Raw genomic sequence first — 23,371 nt, forward strand, 5'->3', positions numbered from 1 at the left:
ATAAAAATGAACAATGGTTAAAGTTAAGCTAGAATTTGCAGGTATTTACTTGGATAAAGGTTGCTGGAAGGAAGATATCAGTACCAGTATGATAGATGTCGTTGGCTAATTCCCTGTGTAGGACATGTAGTCCTATTTCTCCAGTACAAATCAATTTATTAAAACACCATATTGTATTATATGTCTTGAATAAATACAGCCTATTGATTTATCTTGCCTGGCCTGAAGCTTGCATGAAAGCAATGATGCATTTGCTTAGAAAGTTTCCTCACAATCAAGCAGGTGTTGAAGTTGATTGAATCTCTGGATACAAATCACATTTATGACTATGAAGCAGCGCACACTACACGGTCCATAAGTCCAGGGTCACACACTGCACGACTGATCTGAAGCCCTGTGTCGCGGGCATCTCTGGCAGCCTCCACACCCGCACAGCTCACAGAAACACGCGTGATGCATCCGGAGAGAAGTAGCCCAACACGGACGTGGACAGGTACAGGGCACGTCTGTGTAGCGCAGATCTGCGCATGTGTGTTCGTGTGTGCGGAGAGAAAAGAGGATGCGTGTGCAGACATGGCCGGGGAGGCGAGGGCAGCCTGTCTGCGCTGAGAGCTGGAGGTGAGCAGCACAGGCTCTGTCCGTCGCACAGTGACCTGGTTCAGTTACAGATACTAATTGGTATTTGTATTTTAAAATATTATTTTCCCTGCATTATAGTATCTTAAAATAGCCTGCCCCAAAACAACCATTGGTAGTTGTAGTATTTTAATAAATACTAATGAAAATCTTATTCTCCTGTCATGTTTATTCTTCTGTTTCTTTTCTCGTCTTCTGTCAGCTCGGCTCTGATTGGCTGCTGATGACGTCACTCTCCACGGTCGTAAATAGGAAACGTGTTTAATAAAGTCGTAGCGGCTCCGACCAGCTTACCATCAGATCGGGGGTCGCCCGACCAGCTGCCTGTCGTGACGATCAGTGATGATTTGTCTTGAGGCCTTAAAATAGTGTAGTGTGACCGTATAATATATTGTTCCTGATTCTGAATTGAAATGGTAGAATAAAAGCAAACGAAGAGCATGCTAGCTGCGCAGACGGCGCAGTCGTGTCTGCTCTGTGCAGCGCGGAGTGGGTGTCTCATCCTGCTGGCAGCGCGCCAGGCTGGTACTTGCCACTCCCTGTGTTGTGCCCGAACAAATGAAGCTTAACGAGACTGCCACCGCGGTGCTTTGATTATTAATGAATAGAGTGGAGTTCCTCCTCCGCACTGCTTTCGTGACAGGAATACTGCCAGCATCACAGGAACCGCATTAACCCCTGAAGAACATCTACCCTGAGATGCTTAATGAGCACTAACTCCCGTTCTTGAGTGTAGCTGTCTGTGTGCTTGTGTGTCAGCATCTCCGTCTGTGACCACAAATCCTACCTCCCAGGGGTATGTCCAGGAGCAGTAAGCAGAAAGGTCACTGACAACCATTAAAGCATGTGCGCATTGCTCAATATTCATTATAGGTCTGTGTGCACAGTGAGATATTAATTATTACCACCGATAACTAAAAGCTGTTGTTGGGGCCAGCATAAAGGTGGTTTAGTGAAGGTAAGTACCCCCCTCCCGTTGGCCTATTCAATCAGTTAGACATTAACCTTCAAAATACTTTTTTTTTTGATGGTAGCTAGGAAAAAGGTAATGGCTGCATTTGTATAAAGGTCCACAGGCACTATAGTACTCCTCTATAACCTCTGACAGAGAGCCCATATATTTCAAGGCAGACACGGATAACGAAATGGACTGTGCAGGCAGGGTAATGCACATCTGACCTGAACAGCTTGATTGTCGAAAGGTGCAAAATCAGAAACGGGTCGCAAAGCAATTTATAAAACCTCATTCAGGTCACTTACTACTCTAATTTCAAATGGTTTATATCAATCAGGTCCTGTATTTGCTTTTGGCACCTTTATAAATATATTTGTAGCAACCTGGCAACATGAACCAGGCTTTCAAAATCACTTTGTCTCCAGAGTCTTATCTTGCTTCATGTGACCATACTTACTGTGAGATCAGTGTCATACTTACTGTAAGTAGTATTGTTCTGCATATTAAGTGGGGCCTACATTTTTGTATTTATTTTCAAAGCCAAATTCTATTCCCACATCCTAATGGGTTTTCAATTGGTTGAGGTTTTAACTTGAGTCTGGTTATATATCCCTTTAATGGACTGCATGATACAAGCATATCATGTCCAATTTAGTTTATTGTGGCTCTTAAATGTAATGCAAATCATTTTACTATCTTTATCATTATTCATATTATTATTTGTGAAAGGATAAACAATGTATACTATTTATAAACAAAATAGACCAACCATAACATAGATTAAGAAAAAGTGTATTCCTCCTAAGTTCCCAGAGTACACTGTGTGAGTAGCTAGCAGTAGGCGAGTATTTGGAAATTAGTCTGTCACAAAGACATTTTTACATGCTTGGCCAGATTCAAGCTATTTTTTTTTTACGCCACAAACCTCTTTCATGTTCGTCATTAAAGTAATTTTCCTCAGTTTTCAGCTCAGCTCCCTCTGTCAAGATGCAGGCTTACATTTGGTTGAGCATGCCACAGCTTTTTCCAGCATTCACAGAAGTTGAGCTGGAGAAAATAGGCTTCAGTGATGTTTTTCTCCTGGTTTCTGCTTGATTAGTCATGAATACATCCTGAAAGCCATATAATTGTGTAGTATGAATAAGTAAAACAGTGGTTAAGAAACATAACAAACGAAAAGACAAAGCGAAACAAAGCCTCTTTTTCTTATTCTAGACAGAGGCGTATTTGACTTACAGCAGTTGTACCAATGACCTTGTTCTTGCACAACGGGGCTGCCTTAAGGGAGAGAGAATGGGGGTTTATTTTTCGTAATCTTTCGTATGTGAAGCATGTATTATAAAAGGCCAACAGGAGCTTGAAATTATTGATAGTATGTGAAAGGCAGCAATGAAATGGCAACCCTCGGACTGTCGATGTCTGACGGGGAGGGTTGGGGATCTGGAACACAATGGAGTGTGGAAAGCGAGGGGAAACAGATTCTTGGACTAGATTTGCCATTAATTATTCACCCATCTCCTTCCTGACGGGCAGGTAGTGCTGTTTGTTTCTGTGTAGAACACTAAGCTCACATGAAAGCACTTAAGGCCTCAAAAGAGCAGGGTGGTTTCAGGGGATGGCAGCCATGCAAAAAGAAAAATGACATTTGATACAATTAGTTGGAAGTGCAAATAGTCTATCATCACATACGTGGCCTTGTTTGTTGTTTAGTTGCCTGCTCTACAGTGTACAGCTAAACTGCCTGACTGCTCCCTCCCTGATTTGTTTCAGTGAGCAGGAGGTTGCTCTGTGTGGGGTCGGAATCACTGTATTAAGTTTAGTTTTCCAGCAACAAAGGTGTGAACATAGAGGAGATGAGAAGACAATGAGAAATATCTCTTTTGCTCATTTCCAGAGGGTGAAAAGTTTGAAACCAGATCCACACTGTCACTGAGGTTTCAGATCCAAAACCTGACAATATCCAATGGAGTTTTTTTTAGGTTAAATGCAAACAATCAATGCATATCTATTTTCTGCAGCCTGTAAATAAGCTTTCTGAGGGTAATGTATACTCACGGGGTAACCCTCACCTTGGGGGTTCATCTGATTAAGCTGAGTGTTGTGAGACTCCCAGAGATGGCAGAAGTACACTTACGGACACTGCCGGATGATTAATCGCAGGTCCTTGAGCAAACGCACAGTAGATTTGTTCTGCCTTGGGTAGGCTAAACTTCAGGGCTCATCATCCACTTCTGTGTCCATACTGAGGCAACATCATTACAGGCCAAGCAGCACCACAGTAATTGCTATGAGGAGACAGTTAAATTGCTAGTTTTAGTTTTCTGTATTGTCACACCAAAATAAATGATTAAATCAATCAAGTAAAGCATTTCACGCAACGACAACAAAACTGTTTGAAAATCTGTGAGAAAATTTGAAGTGTGTCTGTGAATAATTTTGTTAGCAAGACACACGAGACTGCAAGCTCAGAATACATTCCTCTCTCATGCACAATCAAGGAAAAGTCCTCTATTCCATGTAGTATACTGGCACCTTTGTGGCATTAAATGCATCACAGTATGTAGGCCTAAATATAGTGGAAATAGTACAGAACCAGGGAGCTTTCAATGCTCTCATGACTGCTTTACAGTCCCACTGCTCCCAGCTTATGTAGAATGACACACTAGTGTAATAAATAGAGGCATATTTTTGTGTGGGCCACATAAATTTGCGCACCTTTCTCTCAGCAAGTCTTTCTTTCTCCACCCTTCCTGGTAGGAGAATCTGGTGGAAAGTACAATTGAAAAAATAAACAGCACAGTCATGGACGTGTAAAAAATAATTGTGGCACGGAGGGGCTGAAATCCCCTTTGTGATCAGAAAACAGGTCATTCGGCACTGACGCTGCTGTGCAGCTGGGGAATCACTGTAAAATTCAGTTAAAGTGAACGATGTAAGAACACCTGCTGCTCTCTCTCCTAATACTCACAGACATTGACCAGACAGCTTGTGTTAGCGGACAGGAGGAGGGCAGACTAGGAGAGAACCATAACACCAACAACAAAAATGCATGTGGCTGTGAGCGGAAAATTAAATTGTCTAGAGATATTATTTTGTTTTGAAATGGTACAAATGGCCAATTGAAGCCATTTCATAGCTCCATGATTTCATTTCCTTTGTAATTTTCTCTTTATTATTGTCTTGCCCCACAGGGATTTCCGCAGAATATTCTGTTTCTGCTCGGCTATATCTGATGTAATGTCTCTATAGCAACAGGCTGAATGTGCTCAAGAAGGTCCTTTTCACTTGTGTGCAGGACACACTGCGTCCATTTGCAAAGGGTACATGTGACATTAAAGTGCCTAGGATGTTAAAGTAATGACTCCCCAAGGAAATAAATTGATTGCTTTCTCTTTAATTAGGCCTTAAGTGAATTGACGGTTTTATGTATTCAGTTTAATTCTGCTAGATTGAAAGTGAAGAGAGAAGTAAGCAGTTTTTTTATTTTCCTTTATATTTTTTACAATCCACTCATTTGAAAATGTCTTACCCCAAGCTTTCCCTATTTGCATGATATAAAACCCTCTCGTACTTCCTGTGCCAAAGCAAAATTTCACAGTCAGAACAGTTCACCGATGTGTCGAAGATTACTTTTATTCTGGGCTCGTTAAAGACTCTGTCACCCTGGGATGTGTTATAACAAGGAATGGACGCAGGGCGGGTGTCTGAGCTGTTGGATGTCATGCTCCTTCCCCTCTCAAAGAAAACAAAAGTGAGATTTTAATTAAAAACTAACAGCCATAAGCGAAGAGATTATATTTTCCGTCCGTTTCAAATTGTTTAACGCTTCAATTAATTTCTACTACAGTGGTCCCATCACCACCTCCTTTACTCTTTCCAATTACGGCTAAGGCCAGTACTTATGCAGTGATTGATAATCGCCATAACTCCTTTGCCCTTTTATTTCTACAGTGTTACGAGGTGGTGAATTAGGTTCCAGCACCATGCAGTATAACAGCGCCCAGTTACCATCGGGAAGATTATCGTAACCATTTGGAAAAGCAGCTTGACATGAAACTACAACAGTCAAACTAATCTTAGACTGTGTTCATATGGGAATCTGTACATTGCGAAAGATAATGCATCTTGACCCAAACCCCATTACACAACACCAGCAACCGGCTCCCGGACCAGCCAAGAATCGTTTCCCACAGCAACAGACTTGATGGCGGGATTTCGGGCTCAGAACTAAATTACAGGCCTGCTGGCTTTGCTATAATTATTTTCCCTCCCAGTAGGATGTTTAGTGTTCAGAAGAAGGTGCCTGGGTCGCCCTCAGGGGAGATTCTAAAGGTAATTGTTATAATGCATCTCCTCACCGTTATATCTCGTTCATGTTCATATCTGTTGGCTGGATAAAATTGGTAAAATGTCACTCCGTAATTGGCATCTTATTTGTTCACCCTGAAAACAAGTGCATTTTTTTCCCCTTGCCTCTTTCTTCCTGTTTTTTGTTTGCCAGTGGCTGACAGTTTTTACAGGAAGTACAGTGAGGCTTCCTTCGTTGTTTTTCTTTTCTGCTGCCCGAATCAGAGGTAGAGAATGGAGAACAATCAAAATAAAATGCAAAAATGAAATTAAAGGGATGAGATGAGCTGTTCTGTAGAAGACTGATTGGGAAGTGAGAGAGAAAGTTAGTGTGCGGGAGGGAGATGGAGGTAAGGTTTTTAAACTCAGTGGTCTCTTTAAGAGGGGTGGCATCATTTGGTATCCACATAAATACACGTCCCAGGGATCCTGCCCAAGCCAGAGAGGACCGTAATCTTGTGGAGGGGGTGCGGGCTAAACTTAATGACAAACTCCAGGGTTACAACCTCTCTGCTGATCCCAGAACATGGGATTAGGAGGCTTTTGTCCTAGTTTATTTATGCCAGAGGAAGACTTGGATTGAAATAGCTGATAAATCTTTGGAAGCATTTGGAATATTTATTTTTTTCCTTTATCTTTTTTGGACCACTGATCTGGTTTAAATGAGTTTTAAGCAGATTTCAAGTCTTAAGTACTTCCTATGCTTGATCCTTACACATTTTTTAAAATGTATTTACATAATTAGTTTTCTGCTTGTTTTCTTCATCCCTGTAGATTACTACAAAGCATGAGCTCCCCCTCCTAATGAGGGCAGCTCATCCGCTGACTCCTGTCGGTTGTTCATGTTAACAAATCTGACTGAGAGAAACTTGATAACATTAGGTGAGGGAAAACGGGAAATACTGGTTCGTGCGATTATCATCAAATCCTGAGCTGTTCTCTCCGGGTCATTGTAAATGAAACGAACAGAAAATCCTGACCTTGTCGCTTCATTTTATGGGAAACACAAGGACATCTCAATATTGTAGATGTTGTTTTATCTGTATTACAGTCTTATCTGATTTGTATAGTGGGCAATGTGACTAGGTTCTCGCAAATAAAAACTATAAACCAGTGAAGAAAAGGACAACAGAAATAGCGTGGTGTAATTTTCCGTAACGGTTTTCTAAGAAGGCCTGGAAGGATTGTTTTGGGATTGGAGGTTTCCTGGAAGTGTGTGGACTGCCCTTCAGATTCAGCCAGCTTTAGATCGCCATGCTGATCCACGTGATCTCTGATACAACTAGGGTAAATCTGTTACTTTTTTCTTGTATTCATTCTCAAAAATAAAATCCTTAATAATTTACTGTAGTGAATCTCCTCAAATGCCCTTTTAATGTAGTTTAATGGCTAGGTGACCTTATACTGCATAGCTGCTTTCCATGAAGACTGATTGAGATGAGACGCCTCCGAGCAAACGTTCAACAGTTCTGCTGCCTTCACTTCACAGACTAGAACAGAAGAAGACTTGGGGGTGTAGTCCAGGATAGTATAACTATATTGACCACAATGTCAGGCAGACAACATGAGCAGGACTATGAAATATTTACATCCGGTGCCATTTAAACTTTAATGATCTCGGCTGTTGTCTGTATCGCATTTCCGTGGTGCAGTTTTCAGCGTGTGATTGACTGTTGGCATCCTAGGGAGCACTAGGGATTGTCAATCTGGCCTGTGTGGTTCTCTCATCAAAAAGCAACTTCCTGTGACCGTTGCCCTCAGACATAACAAGGGAACAAGATTGACGAATACAATTTTTGTGTGGGGATGGAGTCCACAAAAAGTCTAAACAAATGCCATCGTTTAAACCAAGAAGATGTTTACAAGTTTGTTTGCCCTTCTAAAGGTGATGGTTGTGCTCTGTGTTGTCTGTGCAGGTGCACTGTGGGACAGGCTATTTGCATTCCTTTCAGTAATTGTTCATTTCAGCAGAGGATAGAGTGGAGGCAGAGTGGCCTTTAAAAAAAATAAAAAAATGCTAATATTAATTTGTCTTTTGACAGGAACTTTTCTCTGCATATCATACTGAACTTTTCACTTGTCAGATCCTAAGGTGCACAGTGGCTTCATTTACCTCTTATTTAATCTGTCATTTATGCTAATAATCCTGCGTACTATCTGTGATTACATAGTTGAGGCCAGGGGGCCAGTTCCTAAGAGGCACGATGGAGTAAACAGTAATTGAGACGTAAAAAAAAAAACCCCGCTTAGACATTTGTCCTGCAGAGTGGCTTGGACTGTGCTCATCACTCAACTTATTATCATTTTAACTGAAATATATTTGTATCTGCTTTATCATTTACATAATTGTGCAGTTTTTTTTTTATTATTATGTTGTTGTTGGCTAAGATCCTGTTCTGATTAAACCACATTTTTCTTTCCCTGCTCAATGTCACAGGCGAGACTTAACTAATTGCTACACAAGCATCGCACATGGTCTTAATTATGCGGATCTTTGTTTATTAACCGCAATCCTCTGCACAGCTCTAAGACGCAGGCTTAATCGTTAATGCTGTATTGTTTATTTAGAGTTGTTTACATTTGAAACAAGTAGATCTGGTCAGTGGTTTGGACCGATGCTCTCTTTTGCTTTCTGGGTAACTGCAGGAAAAATCGACCAAAATCGTTACCACATGTGTTGATCCCTAGGTATCCACCAGGCCAACTAGTAAACCCTTTTTGCAATTTATTTGGACTAGCTTTTTAGTCCTGCTTTTTATTCTTTTAAATATATGCAGCTACTGGCTTACATAGCTTTTTGTAATGCAAAATGAAGTAGATGTTTATTATAAACTATTATTTCTACCCATCCTGAGTCTGTCATTGAGACCCGTCAGTGTGACCGTTGTAACAACAGCATCATGTTCACATATTCATGACTTTAATTCTCAATGCAGACAGACTGTAAATAACAGTAGTAGTTCATGCCAAACTCAGCCATTCTGTTTACTGCTGCTCCTCCGTGTTGGTTCATTTAATAGGACGAAAGCAACAGGAATACGAAACGTCTTGGGATTCTCAGCATCTATGTATCACTCATTTCAGTGCAAAGAGAAGCGTCTTCTCACAGCCTCCCCTGTATACGGGCACACTGAGGTATCCATGGTAACTGCGATGCCCATGTCTCCTGCAGATGAATGTGCCGTCCCCTCTGATTACTAATCATATAATTGTTGTAGACTGTTATTATGTTTTCTCTTCTACGAATGTACTATAAACCCACCATGTCATCATGTGTAAAGTACCTCATCTTAAAGAGCAAGTAGCTGGGGGTGGGGGTTCAGAAAACTTTTTTTTCACTTCACAATGTCAGCTTTTCAAATAACATGCCTGTAATTCAACTTTCCTTAGCTCCTTTTTTTTTTTTTTTTTTTTTTTTACTGTTGAAGTTAATTTCACTGCCACTTGTCAAAGTAATGTGTTTTGAGTGGTTGTCTTTTGTAAAGCAGGGAGAAGTATAACATTTTAAACCCTCTCCTTGCACTTTAAGACCTGATTGTCCTTTGAATTGATCTGTTTGTGGTTTCATCATTTCGGATCAATTTCAGGAAGCCTATTTTGTATCAAGAAGTAAAATGTTAGAATTCGAGAGGGTAAAGAGTTACCCCTGTGACTGAATTCTTTGCCAGCCTGCTGTCAATGCTGTTTTGGAAATGCTGACGGTACGACTGTATATTTTATTTGGCTAACAGTGCACCTATATCTTGATCCTAAGCATATTCTTACAGACTTTGATCATGTAGTGAACAGTGAGAAAATGTGGGGGCTCCGGTAAAATCATCAGCTCAGAGATCAAGTTGGGTTTGGCATCCTGGCGGTTTCTATTGATTGGCTTTGACCAGTATCTCCCAGGGGGCAATGCACAACTGGTAGACCTTCATATTACTGTATATGAGTCAGTCAAACATTTAGGCACTGTACATATCATGGTAACCTTTCCAAGAAAAAGTAAATTCCAATATTAGTGACCCTGCCATTTGCATTCACATGCACCCTGTATGCATCTGCATTGGATTTTGATTCCTGCTTTACGCAGATCTCTGATGGTTTATTGCTTTTTCCGATGTCTTTTCAATGCCATGCACCCTGTGATTCCCCCTTCAGCTGATGTCAATGCGGCAGGGCTGTCTAGGTAGGTGCTGGCAGTTGCCCGTGGGTTGCTGCCCATCAAATGGCCAAATAAATTAGCTCGGTAAGAGTTGGTGCCCCTATCTCCTTTAACCCAGCCTATTGCTTGGCACAGAGTTTACCGACTGTTTTCTCTGCTCCTGCAGGATTGAGAACGGACAAACATTACAATGGATGAGTTACAGGACGTACAGCTGACTGAAATTAAACCACTGCTGACTGATAAGGTGAGTACTCAGCCAGTGTTTTTTTCTTTTTCTTTTTCTTCAGTAGAAAACCAAATAGAATAGAGCTAGTAAGGAGACTTTGGTTCCTGAGGGATTGCATCTTGCCTTGTTAAGAGGGCAGAAGCTAAAAGTCTTGGTTTTGTACAGATTTGATGTCTCCGTGTTTGAACTTAGGTCTGCGGATGTAGATGCGTGCCGAGCTTTGATCACAAAAGAGTATCTCAAAGTTATCCACTATAATGCACAAGTTCAACCATCAATGACACCCCAACTGCAAATTAGCTGTTCGAAAGCACTGGTGAACAAACGATCTTTGGAGTGTTTCATTATATCGCAATATATTTTCAAGGGCAAAATCCCCCATTTATGTGGCATCACACTACAGGGGGGAAATAGTCATCACATAGACCTGACCCACCTCCTCCAAGAGAGAGTAGAATACTCTATTACAGGGTTCTGTTGAGAATAGTATGTATTGCAACACACAGTACAAGAAAATAACATTTGAAATATATAAACTCTTCTAGTGTACTTCTCCATTTTGATTTGGGGATTTAAAAAAACTGATGAGGATGGTCTGTGAGTTACCAATCTTGAGATGTCACTGCCACTGTAACCCGCAGAGAGCCACAGACTATTTTCATGTGTGGAAAATGCAACTCCTTTAAAAGAGTGGAGGGAGATGAAAATCTGTATTCATTGATCAGGGGCTTCCCGTGGTCTTGTACCATGTAGGTTACCCTTGGAAACGAGATTCATCATTTGTTTGCAGAAGATTCCGAAATGATGGCATAACAAGCTGGATGTACTGTGGAATAATTATTGAATGTGTTCAAAGCGGTATATATTTTGTTATTTTATTCATTCATTAATTCATTAAACTCTTAGCAAAATAAATACTTTCGAACTAAGGCCCCGGGAGACATCAGCAGAACAAACATCACGCACAGGGTTGTGGTCATATTGGTCTAATGGTGGTGTGATATCCTTTTCCAGTTTGTTCTTATTATGAGCCTAAATAATTAATGACTCAATGACTCTGTTCGGCCAAAGTAGAAAAAATGGGTCTCTGTAGCCATGAGCAGGAAGGTGAGGGAGAGGGAGAGCGAGAGACAATATCTCCAGGGTGCTCTTCACTTGGATCAAAGGGAGGAGATCGCACACTTCTCTGGAGAGCTTCCTCTGCATATTACACTCAGCAAGGCAGGCAACATTAAAAACAAGCCTCAGCACTTCAAACTGATCAAAGATTATTTTTTGAATCCCAGAAGTATCTCTCATGTAGTTTGCATGGGTCTGATGCATTGTCCTGATGTAAATTAGGCTCTTTCACTCCTATACACCTCAAGTAGCTTCTTATTTTCCCCTTTTAAACAAAATAAGAGATTTGATTGTTCAGAATCAAGAGGAATATTATGAAGAATACAGCAGATTGGTTTCTCTCAGTGCAGATAATCAGCTCAAGTGTGACTGAAAACGAATGTGTATACAATTGGCACCTGGCTAACCCGATACTTCTTGTGATTTTCTTGTTTATTGCCATGCACCTTGGTGATGCCCCACTATAACTAATAATTCACAAGTCTCTAAGGCCCAGATTAAGTCAAACCATCAGCCCACCTGCTTATTGAAAATTAGCTTGTGCATGACAGCAGATTTCCATTAGTCGGCTCAAGAAACCTCTACCAAGGGCAAAGCTGCAAACGAGGAACAAGAGTCTGCCATTGTTGGATGGTGCATATTTGAATTAAATCCCAGTCTGACGGTGACTGTAGCTACAGTAGTTGCCAGGGAGACTGTATGGGGGAATACAAGAAAAATAAATAAGCTGAGAAAATGTCAGACAAAGCATTAGGTATTAAGGTGACACTGGTCCTCCCTGCTTGTGAAAGAAGATCAAGTTAACCTGGCACACCGCCTAGTGGCTGATCTGCGAAGAGCTGCTTATGAGGGAGTGTTTATTAAACTGTGTGAGTGGCAGGACTGTTGAAGGGCATCTCTTCAGCTGCTCTTCTTTGGCAGCAGAGGGAGAGAGCTCTGAGGCCTTAAATTAATTTGCCCTGATTTGTATTCTGAGCTGGTCACACAGAGGTATGACTGGGGTTTTAATTAAAAGGTCTGCTTTTATTTGCGTTGTTTTGGAAAATGGTTGAAAATTCACTGGTCTCTGCCGGGGTGGTGGAAAGGGGGGAGGTGGAATTTTCCACTCTTGTACTCTTGCTTGCTTTCTCTCTCACTCTTACATCATCTACACAAGCCTATCATGTTGCACAGTACGCCAATGGGCTTCCCCACCCTTCATTCTTCAAACCGTCTAGTGATTAATTATCATTGACACATCCAGATGAACTCCCATATTCCCTGGTGCCCGACCTTCTCCCTTCATCGTTCTCCTGCATCTTTAGCAGAGGTCCTTTGAGTACAGCATTGATAATGCAGTTTGTGGTGACTGAAAATATTCAATATACCTTCACCCACACAAACTACTCCTCACTATGACAGCTGTGCAGCTGTGCCCCCTACTGCCTTTTTGCTTCATAGCTTCTAAGTAAAACCTGCAAGATCACATCACCCGCAAAAATAAATGAACACATCCATTGTGATTTTCGTTTGTATTTTACCCTCCTTCAATTAATTATTCTGCGATCATTTCATACACTCCATCTCTGGACAGTGACACAAGTGTAGCAGGGGCAAAACAGGTGTCGGAAGCTGTCCCTCTCTGTTACAAAGATGATGACAATGTCTCCTTTTTTTTTTTTTTTTTTTTTTTTTTTTTTTTAAGAAAACTGTTCCTTTAAGAGTTGCAGAAGAAAATGGCCAGAGAAACGGGAGAAGTGTTTTAATGATTACTGACAGTGTTTCCATTTCCCTCCACAGAACACTCGTAATTTTCAAGACTTCGACTGTCAGGTGAGTGTGCCTGGCCTATCTGATTGATGGCTCTTGATTTGAATTTACGTTAGGCTTTTTAAAAGTACTGCACACCAGGGTTATTTCAATGGCTAGTTCTCATCTTAACTGTTTCTGAGAACTTACTGATACAGAAAGCATTTCTCTGCAGGAGTCACCCCTCCTTACTATACATTGTATATTTTAATGCACAGCAAGAAAGAGCTATATACAGCATAGCAGGGCATAAGACAAAGTATAAAACCAAAATGGCATCTGTTGAACAGCTTCTGTGTGTCATAAGACTATTATTTGAGAAAAGCACAGTTTGCCTATTGTGTGAAAGAATTGTATGCTGTAATGCTTTGTATGCAATAAAAAAAAAATGTAGGTTGAATGAAAACACATTCAATCCTTGCTGGTGGGTGAAAAGCATCTGCACGGTACAGTCAGTCAGTAGCAGAGTGTTTTAATTGGGTGCACAATTCAATCCACATCATGTGCATTGGGAGAGACGTCAGCCAAATGACTCTGCATTGATCTGGTTCAATAAGAGAAAGAAGGAACTATGTGGCCAGTAGTTTCAGTGGCTGGTAGTCAAGTTTGTGGTGAGGAAAGCTGGGCATCCTTAATGGGGATCACTGAGATAATAAATACATTAATGAACCTTTCATCTGCTACAGCAAGGGAACCTATTTAAAGCCATACCTAATTCGTTGAGTTGCTGCCGAAATCTATGTGCCAAGATTCCTGACGTATGCTTATTAACGATGCATTGCTATTTAATTAATACACTGACGGACTGGTAATTCTGGCTGTTGGCAGGCTGCTGTTTTTCCTTTAATGAACATTGCTTGTATTACAGTTGGTTCTCTCATGAGCTCCTTATAAACGCATCAATACCATAATGTCAGCAGTCACAAATGGGGCTCAATGTTTCCATTCGCAGATTACAGGGAGACTTATTCTTGGCTGGTGCTGAAATGTCTTATTCTACAAATTTTCACCCTTCTTGTTTTTATTCCCCCTGAACTGTGGTGTACAGTACTGTATGGGGATGAATTTGAATACAGGGAGGCAACCATTGGGACACAAAAAGGTTTCAAAGCATGGCTGGTGTAGGAATGTATCTTACATAAACAACCCCCCAAAAAATACATTCCTTGTTTTTCACCTTCAAATGCAACCTTCAAAATAAAATATAAAAATCTCCTGGTGCAACAGACAGTGAAAAGGGGTTAACATGAAAAGCAGCTCTTGTATCTGATTCTCAGTGTTAAATCCCAGTGCTGGGCCAGAGCTATATATAGCAGCCTCAGGTAAGACAGTGATTCCAGATGAGCTATTAGACTGTCACCACAGTCCCGAGGGAGCCAGGCGGGAATCAATTAATGAGTCTTGAACGTCATTGGCTCTCCATAGGCTGGCCAGCTCTGGAAGTGATGTAAGACTGAGCGCAGTAAAAACGTCATTCCCTCGCCGCTGTGCCTTTTTCAAGGTGACTAGACTTCACCTTCCTTTGCAGGGTTCACTCTGGGTAACAGCAGGTTACCGCAGTGGTTTAATGTAGCTGCTTCATCTTTGAATGCATTTGATTTATTGTGTCCATGAGAGATGTAGTAGAATGGATTTGTTTGCTCGAATATTTAAATTATGCAAAATGTGCAGACCCTTTTTGAATGCGATTGGCCTTGGACAAACCTGTCAGTCAAAGGAATAACGAATAATCAAAGGCTGGGGAAAAGAAAAGAAAACCTTCCCTTTTTAAACAGTGCTATCCTGAGCACTGACGAGTAATCTCAGAGCTGGTGGTCCAATGTTCTGTGACAGGGTGAATGAGAACCTGCCCAGATAAAGGTGCTGGCTTTAACGGCTGCTTTGTGTCTGAGATGGTGGAGATAGCTCTGCAGGGTGTTCTGTTCATAAAGCGTCTCTCTCGCCAAAGCCACTGTTGTCAGGGATTCGGGAGATGAGGCTATTTCAATGCACAGCCATCCCTTCTGTTTCACTCTCGGAATGGAAATTACTTTTTATTGCACGTAAGTTTGGGCCTGCCAGCAAAAGCAATTTTGAATACAAATGTGATCCCCCGCCCTCACCCTTCTTTCTGTGTCTTTTCTATAACAAATTGGACCCTGAGCACCACGTTCCCTTTACTGCGCCTGCTTCTGCTCCCACTTGGACTCTGTGCGCAGTTTGGGTGTTAAAAAGAGTAATGAAGCTGCACTATCTGAATCAATTAGTGCCTCTAACTCTGCACAGGCAAGCAATCATATTTCTTCATAAGCAAACTATAAGAAATGTGCATAGTCAGTGTCGTAATTTATGTAAAGCAGTCGCCTGTTTTAGGATGATTTAAATCATTTGAATCCTGACTTGTAACAAATAACCATTGTCCCTGTATTGGGAAGCCCTTCTTGGCTACTAGGTTCGTATATAGTTGATTTAAAAATACCTGTAGTTTTCACTGCATCTAAATATGCACTCTCACAAGCTCCTCTCTGTGCTGCAGATCTGTTTAAATTATAAAAATCCAAATTCTGGAGAAGCTCTGATTGCTGCCAGCAGGGGGCATTGTAAGCACACATTTGTATGCAGTGCTCGACTCCTTAGAATGAAATGGTTGAATACGGGGATGTGAGAAGAACCAAGGACGTATTCTGCACATGACTTTCAGGAAGATGCGTTGATCAGAATGGTAATTTGTATTACCATTAACCTTCACAGAGAGGCCAATGTGAAGCTCGGCAGTCTTTTACGGTGTCTCAACTGTAGTATAGGCATTTGAATTGCATTTTTATTCCTCTATAACTCTGCTATTTGTAATTCACCATTTGAACTTTTTACATGAAGGTGTAATGTTCATATTTTAATGATTGTCACAGAGATGAGTCTGCTATTTCTTGTTATGTTTTTGATTGGTATTTGTGAGCATCACAGTTGGCTTGTCCTTGCTGTCAATTCTGAGCTAGTTGTGTGATTTTCTTGGAAAAAATAAATAAATGACATTAACTGGGACATATACCAGGGAAGTCTATAAGTATCCATCCATAGGAGACAAAAACATCCACTACATAGGAAACTAATGAAGTGCAAATCAGCTCCTTGGTATTTACAATGTTTTCCTTGTCTCCTCAGATCTGGTTTCCAAAATGTAGTCTTTGTTATAGATTACACTGAAAGGTGTGCGTGTTCTTCTGCTGAGGGGTCCTGTTAGTCTGCGTATCATGTTTTGGGATATTCAAGGCTGTGTTGTTGGGTCAGTGGCTTGGTGTCAGTGGCCCAGTGCCCTCCTGTAGGGGCAGCCTGCAGGGTTTTGCCCTAGATAATCAGCTGAAGGACAGGCCCCCGCTGACAGATGTTGGCCAGGCCTGCGAGAGGCAGATTAAATCAATCTGCCAGAGTAATTATCAGCCTGCTGGACAGCACAGTCCTCGCATTGACAGCACTATTTATAAACATGATCGGGGGGCTGTGCATGCTGGGGCATCTCACTGTACAGCAAAAGGATGAGCCAACAGAAAACATGGCTGAGAGAGAGAGGAGAGATTCTCAAATTTGTCTCTGACATTTTAGAGATCTTTTACGTATTACACGTGACCCAAGTTCTGAAAACATTAATTCACAAACAATTAAGTCTCATCATTCGAAAATAGTTAAAGCACAGACGAGGCAGAGTCCAAATGTAGGTGCTGATTATTATTGCTGGCAACAATCTGTTCCTCTCTGGGCCTGGACATCATCCAGAAATGTTACTGAACCATCACAGACCCACACACACAGACATATGAGACTTGTATATTATAAACAGAACATTTAATGTGGGACAAATATGCAATTTAAAATTATACAACACAAAAATAGCACAATTGTTATGGAATAGAATTGTGTGTGATTTGCATCCTTTGCTATCTATATAAATACTTATTCAAGAGTGCCCTCTATATTTGATTCCAGAGAACTGCAGTCTGCAGATCCTTGACTGTTGTGTATTTATATCAGTGGCGCTGGTTGCATTAGAAAAATGGGAATTCTCGGACTCGACATCTGCAATACTTTTCATCACTGTTGCTTTTTTTTTTTTTTAAGAAACCACAACTAAACAATAATAAAGTCAGCTAGTGTACAATTATCTCATCTTGTGTCGTCAGGTTTTTGCGAGACATCTGATTCCCCAGTGACAGACGCAGCAGCTGAAGTTTCGTAACCAAAAATTAAATTTTACTGAATGAAATAAAGGGGGGAGCGTGGGGAGTCTGTGTTGACTGATCCCTTTGGTGAAGCTACAGGATACACCTGTGCCCACAGTGATCACGCTCACCACAGACAGACTGCTGCAAGATCACGCAGTTACAACGTACAGAAGCTGTAGAGCGAATGGTACAGATGGTGCCTTTGACACAGAGGAGACTCTGGGGAAAGTCACCTGTTAAGTCAGTGCAGACATGATTGTTGAGGGAGTCCTCCTAATGTCAGCCTCGAGCAGGTGTATCCTGTGTTGATGGTGGTGGGATTTCTCTGCTCATGGCCTTTGGGTTTGAAATGTCAGTGTCGGTGCTGAGGTCTAGCAATGGAGTTTGAGCAGCTGGATTCCCCAGCACAGCAGTTCCTGAGGTTTCGTGATATTTGAGGGCTTCTCCCTTGACCTACCCTACATATTTATTTACATGGGTGTGCCGTTTAGAAAATTATTCTTGTCCTGTGCAATGAGTTGTGGCATTTGTAGAATTAGATTTTGTCTGCATTTTAATGATTGAGAAGATTATTGCAGCACAATAGCATTTTGTGATTTCCTGTCTGAACTTCTGACTCTGACCTATTTTCAGTTAAGGCAGGTTTCCCCTGACCTCAGTTAGCATGAATCTCTGAATGTTACTTTGTAGGCAAAATAGTCCAGGAATAATGGTGATCTGCTTTTGACTTGGGATAATGGAATACAAACATGGAATTCATATTTTAGTGTTGAACTGACTATGTAACACTGTATAGATATATGAAAGTCACCTATAATGTAGTGAATCATTGTCTGTTGACCGGCGTGGCATTGGTAGGCCATAGATCTTTTGGTAAGGAGGTCACGGAAGCAGAGCCTGCTGTATAATCCTCTCTGTGCCACACCAGGGGCATGGCATAGTGTCCAGTGCCTTCTGTCATTAAACAGACAGGCCTGGCAGGGTTGGCACACACATGCTGTAGTGCCCTGTCCGTGTAGGATTTCAGCTGAAATGTCTGTGTACTGTGCTGGCCTCTGGTGGAGGAGCTGTGGTACTGTCAGATGAAGTCTTTGTGCTCCATGTATAATAGCCAGTGTACAGAGATGGTCATGATTTCTGGGACCAACCGCTGAACCAAATCTGTTGCAGATCAGACACTCACAGATGAACTCATTACTAATGTAATTTAAACTTTAATTAATTGAAACCTAATCAAATGCATTTTCTGCTTTAGTGTTGGCCACAGAGAGTCTAATAATGTTTTTCCTGGCCAAGTTCGCTCTTGTTAAAATACATGTATTGTTTTAACTGTAAGATCTGCTGTTGTGAATATCTTGGAATTCATGGGAACAGAAAATTGAGACCTACTGCCAGCAGCTCCAGCAGAGCAGGGCCCCAGCCTCCTGCTAATCCTCATTGAAAGCCACAAGAAAAAAGCTTTTTTTTCCACTCTTTTAAATTCTACTGGCTTTATACCCTTTTGTGTAAATCTGGATGGGGTGTGTTGTTAAGGCCCAATTATCAGGGTTGTGCCAAATTTGTTAGAAAAGGAAAATAAAATGACAAAAGTAATTTGTCTAATCTTGAGCAACACTATCCTCTGTCCATTGCTTGTAAAATTGTATTGCTTGCTTTTTTCCTTTTTATGTTTTATTTTTAGGAAACTGTTGATGTAAGTTTCCTATCTTTTCTGTTGAGTGTGACTTCCATCAAATTGAAGGAAGCCAATTTCTAGTCATTGTATTCTTTCTATGAGGCTGCATTGGGATCTTTTTCATTTCTAACAAAAACCCATTTCATTTTATTTTATTTTAAGTAGCAAATCAAGTTAGAATGAGGTATAAAAATGAATCCCCATGCTGAAATACAGATCAGTTTACTGATTTACAGAATATTAATGTACCATCACCCTCTCACCCACAAATCTTTACAGTCTGGAAGTATTTCTCCACAGCGCCTGTGAGCAGACTCTTTAATATTTCACTTTGTGCTCAGCAGAGGACCGCAGTGAAAAACAAACACTGCTGCAGCGTGATGCAACAGAATTAAGTGACGTGCAGAATGTTGTGAGGTCTTGATTCAAACCAGCGATACACATTAGGGTTTTGTTTTCCTTCCTGGGTGTATTTTAACGTGACATCTGTTATTAGAGCTGCTTAGCGCCCACTTCTGTCCAAGCCCCAGCAGCAAAGCCAGACAGACCTTATTGATCCTGTTTGAAAGGAGCACGTAAGAGACGCATTTCCTGTGATGCCAGCATGCCGGAAATCCGGGGGGTGGGGGAGACGCACATCCCACCCTCTGAATCTGTGGGCCTACAGCACTCCAGCTCACCTGACCTTCTTAAATCCAATTAGAGCAGCACACAGTCCAGACAGCCCCTGGACGCATTGTGCTTACCAAGTGGGAATTGCAGTTTCTCTCTCTTTCTCGCGCTGCACCTCTCTCTGGCTCGCTAGTTGGCTGGCTGGCTGGCTGACTCTCTCTCTCGCTCTCTTACTCACTCTGCTCTCTCGCACTCTCTCCTCCCATCTCCTGGAGGGACACACTGCTGGGAACTCACTAGTTTTATTTCTCGGCTGACAGGGCAGATTTTGTTTCCAGGCTCCTTCCTCAGTGCAAGATGACAGCCGTTTTAGATCTAAATCCCATCGCATGTGCCGTAGTCGAAGTGGTAAGTGTGCTGAAGCGCCAAACACGACTGCGTTGTTTTTTTCCTCTCCTGGTTTAATTGTCATTCATTCAGAATGTGCTTAATAACAGGGTAGCTGCCTGCAAACCGAATGGGCTGCAGCCTGTGGGTTTGGTCACAGACAGCCAGGAACGCGGCTCCCGATTAATCCAGGTGCGACGGTTATTATCTTACCCTGCGTGTCTATGTGCCTGTTGAGTGAAGCAGCTTGCGAAGAACGGGGTTATTTATTGAGAGGCTGGTGGGGTTGAAAGACCACTTTTGTTGTCATCTAGGCCCTGGTACTGTGGGGAAAATGAGAAGTTGTAGCGCACAGATCTTGCAGCCTGGAGGAAAAGGGATGGGCTCATGCAGAACTGCCTTTAACCTCCTCACTGTTGCAGTGGTGACACACATTTCTGCACAGGAATCAACATCTCTCCTTGCACAGTGGGCACAGTTAGATTCCTTTGTGCGCTAACAGGATTTAGGAACAGTGCGCCATATGGTGTGAATAATGGGAGTTAACAACAATTATCAGCTGAATTTGTATTTCTTTTAATTCCTTTGCATAATCCTGTCTTTGTTAAGGCTGTTAGTTTAATATGCCTGCCACACTAACTTGGTAGAAGCTAGATGGGTTTCCTTCCTTATTATTAGTAGTATATAGGGGGGATTTGTCTTATCTTTTCCTGTATATTTTTTTAATTTCCCTTCAGCTCTGTAAAGTGATTTAGATTATTATTGTTTATACCAATGGCAGCTTCTCCAGTCTTCAGCTGAATATTAACTCCAAGGAAGAGGTTGCTGTTTCTCTTTGCTTCTTGGGGTCCAGTGACTGGGGACAGTATCTGCATGTTTACAGTCTGATTTGTCTAGTCATGAGACACCCTGATTGACTGCCTCTGTCACTGTTGCCCCCCACAGAAAAGCAAGTTGTCACTGAAGGCTTCAAAATCTCACCAGGCTTAGGCCGATGTTTGTGTCATGTGTATCAAAAGTATTGCCATTTTCACACTTAATGACCTTGCACCACCTTGTGCTGCATTTTTTTAAGGCTTTGGTTATAGTAGACCAGTGTATTGTGTTATCTAATGTAGGTTTTTATGTTGCACTTTTGTGAAGAAATGTGGTACTTCTATAGTGAAATTGGACACCCTCATATCTCTTATGGCTGGGATAAGAGAAACTCATGGAGTATTGAAAGCATTCATATTTTTTTTAATTGTCGAGACTTCTGTAACATAAATATATATTTATTATCTTTCTTGAAGTATCTTTCCTTGCCATGTCATCCTCACCTCTATAAACAAGTTCTGCATAATTTAATTCTTCACCATTCTCTGACTTATTCATGCATAACACTTGTGATATATTGTTGCTGGCTTTTTTTTTTTTACTTTATTGCTTTTTCCATTTCATATATACCTATATTTCATACTCTAAATCCAGAGTGTACATTTTTTTGACAGTGTTTCCTCTTACAATACCAAATCGCACAAAAGGTGTTAAATCGAAGGCCACACGTGAATTCAGCGAGACTTTTAAAGATGGCTGGACAGCCCCAGACAGACTGAATGCCCTGAACATCCATCCCCTGACTGAGCAGAATCATGTCCATGTTGTATCATGAGGTGTCTCTGAAGCAGCAGTCCTTGTTCATTCACTTTGTATACTGTTTTCTGAATCAAGTCTGGGTGTACTTTCTTAAAAAAAATAAAAATCTTTTGTTTTATTTTATTTGCAAACATTGGTTGCAGAACACTCTGTGGCTGATCACAATGCAAGGGCACCTTGCTTTTGCAACAAAATAAATGATGTTTGCAGCAATTGTGGTCGACAAAAAAAGGGGTAGTTCCCAAGCCTGTTTATAACACAGCTTCTCCCTTTAGCAAAACCATCACAGCGACGCAAGCAGCCCACAGCTTGGGCTCAGATGCACAAGGTCTTTCCCCAGGTGGGGAGTCCTAGGTGTGGGTGTTCAGTTACTCTGGTCCTTGAGTGAGGAGGGTGCTGAAGCCAACCCCCCCCCCCCCCCCCCTTTTCATTTTTCTGTTCTATATTTTCTCACTTGTGCGTAGTTTTCAAAATGTTAATCCTGCAGGTGTTAACTTGGTAATACTTTTGAAAAGCCACAGAGCACTTTGAGAACATGTTAGGAAGATTTTGGTGTGTGTGTGTGTGTGTTTTTGATTTTGTTGTTTTTTGGTTGATCTACCTTTAAGATTTACTTGCTGTTGCTGTTGTAATGAAGCATCTTCCAAGATTAGGAATTTCTTAGTCTTGGCTGGACCTGGTTGTTTAATGGTGGTTTTGTTTTAAATTAATAGTTTTAAAAACAGCAGGCAACACTATGTGTGTAGATTTTGTTCGGGCTGGACTTGGTAGAAACAGCATGCTGGGCCCCTTAATTTTACACTGTTAAATAATAGAAGGGCTGAGATGCTTTGGGCGGTGGGTCTGAAGAAATGCTAACTCACTGTGCAGCCACTGCTAGAGCAATGCAGTTGTGCCACCCCTTAGTTGTGAATCCCAGTCACTGCTAACCTTGCCTTCAGCTGAAACTGAGCATCAGGGAATTTTCCTCTTCGATCCACTGTAGCCATAATGCATCTGTCGCAATGTGAGGTTACAAATGCAAACTGACTAGACTAAATGACTAGGAAAATGATTTCTTCAAGGCGTGAAGGAGGTACTTCCATGTACAAAAGAGATGGTAAAATATATTTGCAAATAGATAAAAGATGTTTTTTTTGTATCGGCACTTAGGACTCTGGTTATTTTCTTTTATCTTTAAATGTATCTGCAAACAAACGCTGTTGGACACATGCGTTCTTTATGCGGTGGTTGCTGATGCAGTTTTTTCTCTCGGGAAGGACTATTGCCATGCATTTTTAATTGACATTTCTGGGATTTTGTTTTGTGTTAGGGCTTTAGTGCTCCCTTGAACGTCATGTACTTTAAAATTGGATGTGTTCTAGAATGAACAAAGTAAAAATCCAATTCCACACCCAGACAGCCAATGCCTGTCCTTCTCTGAGTGATGCTGTTGCAAAGCAGTGAGATACTGTCATGATTTTCTCCCATCATTCCTGTGTGGGACTGAAGCAAATTACTCCCTTTTTGTATCTTGACACCTAATCTTGGCTCCAATTTACTGAGATAACTCTGTGCTTGATGTGACACGCCCAGGCTGTTTGGAAGAGATTATGTTGGTCTGTCTACCAAAACTGTGATGCAGTGTGTGCTCTAGTATTGGTGA

The 23,371-nt window shown here is 41.4% G+C and overlaps 1 protein-coding gene across 3 annotated transcripts in view; it reads left to right on the top strand.

The window, feature by feature from the left end:
* The window catches only part of LOC136748584 (protein NDRG3), a 51,244-nt gene that overhangs the window by 9,429 nt on the left and 18,444 nt on the right, over positions 1 to 23,371 (top strand). For 2 of the 3 annotated variants that reach the window (XM_066702456.1, XM_066702457.1), the window contains exons 2-3: positions 10,252 to 10,332; positions 13,213 to 13,245. In XM_066702456.1, the coding sequence (XP_066558553.1) occupies positions 10,276 to 10,332; positions 13,213 to 13,245 (90 nt within the window). In that variant the 5' untranslated portion in view covers positions 10,252 to 10,275. Of the gene's footprint in view, positions 1 to 10,251; positions 10,333 to 13,212; positions 13,246 to 19,861; positions 20,113 to 23,371 lie in introns of those variants that run through there. The other variant, XM_066702458.1, reaches the window with a different exon arrangement.

This window comes from Amia ocellicauda, chromosome 4 (assembly GCF_036373705.1).
Source record: "Amia ocellicauda isolate fAmiCal2 chromosome 4, fAmiCal2.hap1, whole genome shotgun sequence".
In the NCBI taxonomy this organism is placed as follows: Eukaryota; Metazoa; Chordata; class Actinopteri; order Amiiformes; family Amiidae; genus Amia; species Amia ocellicauda.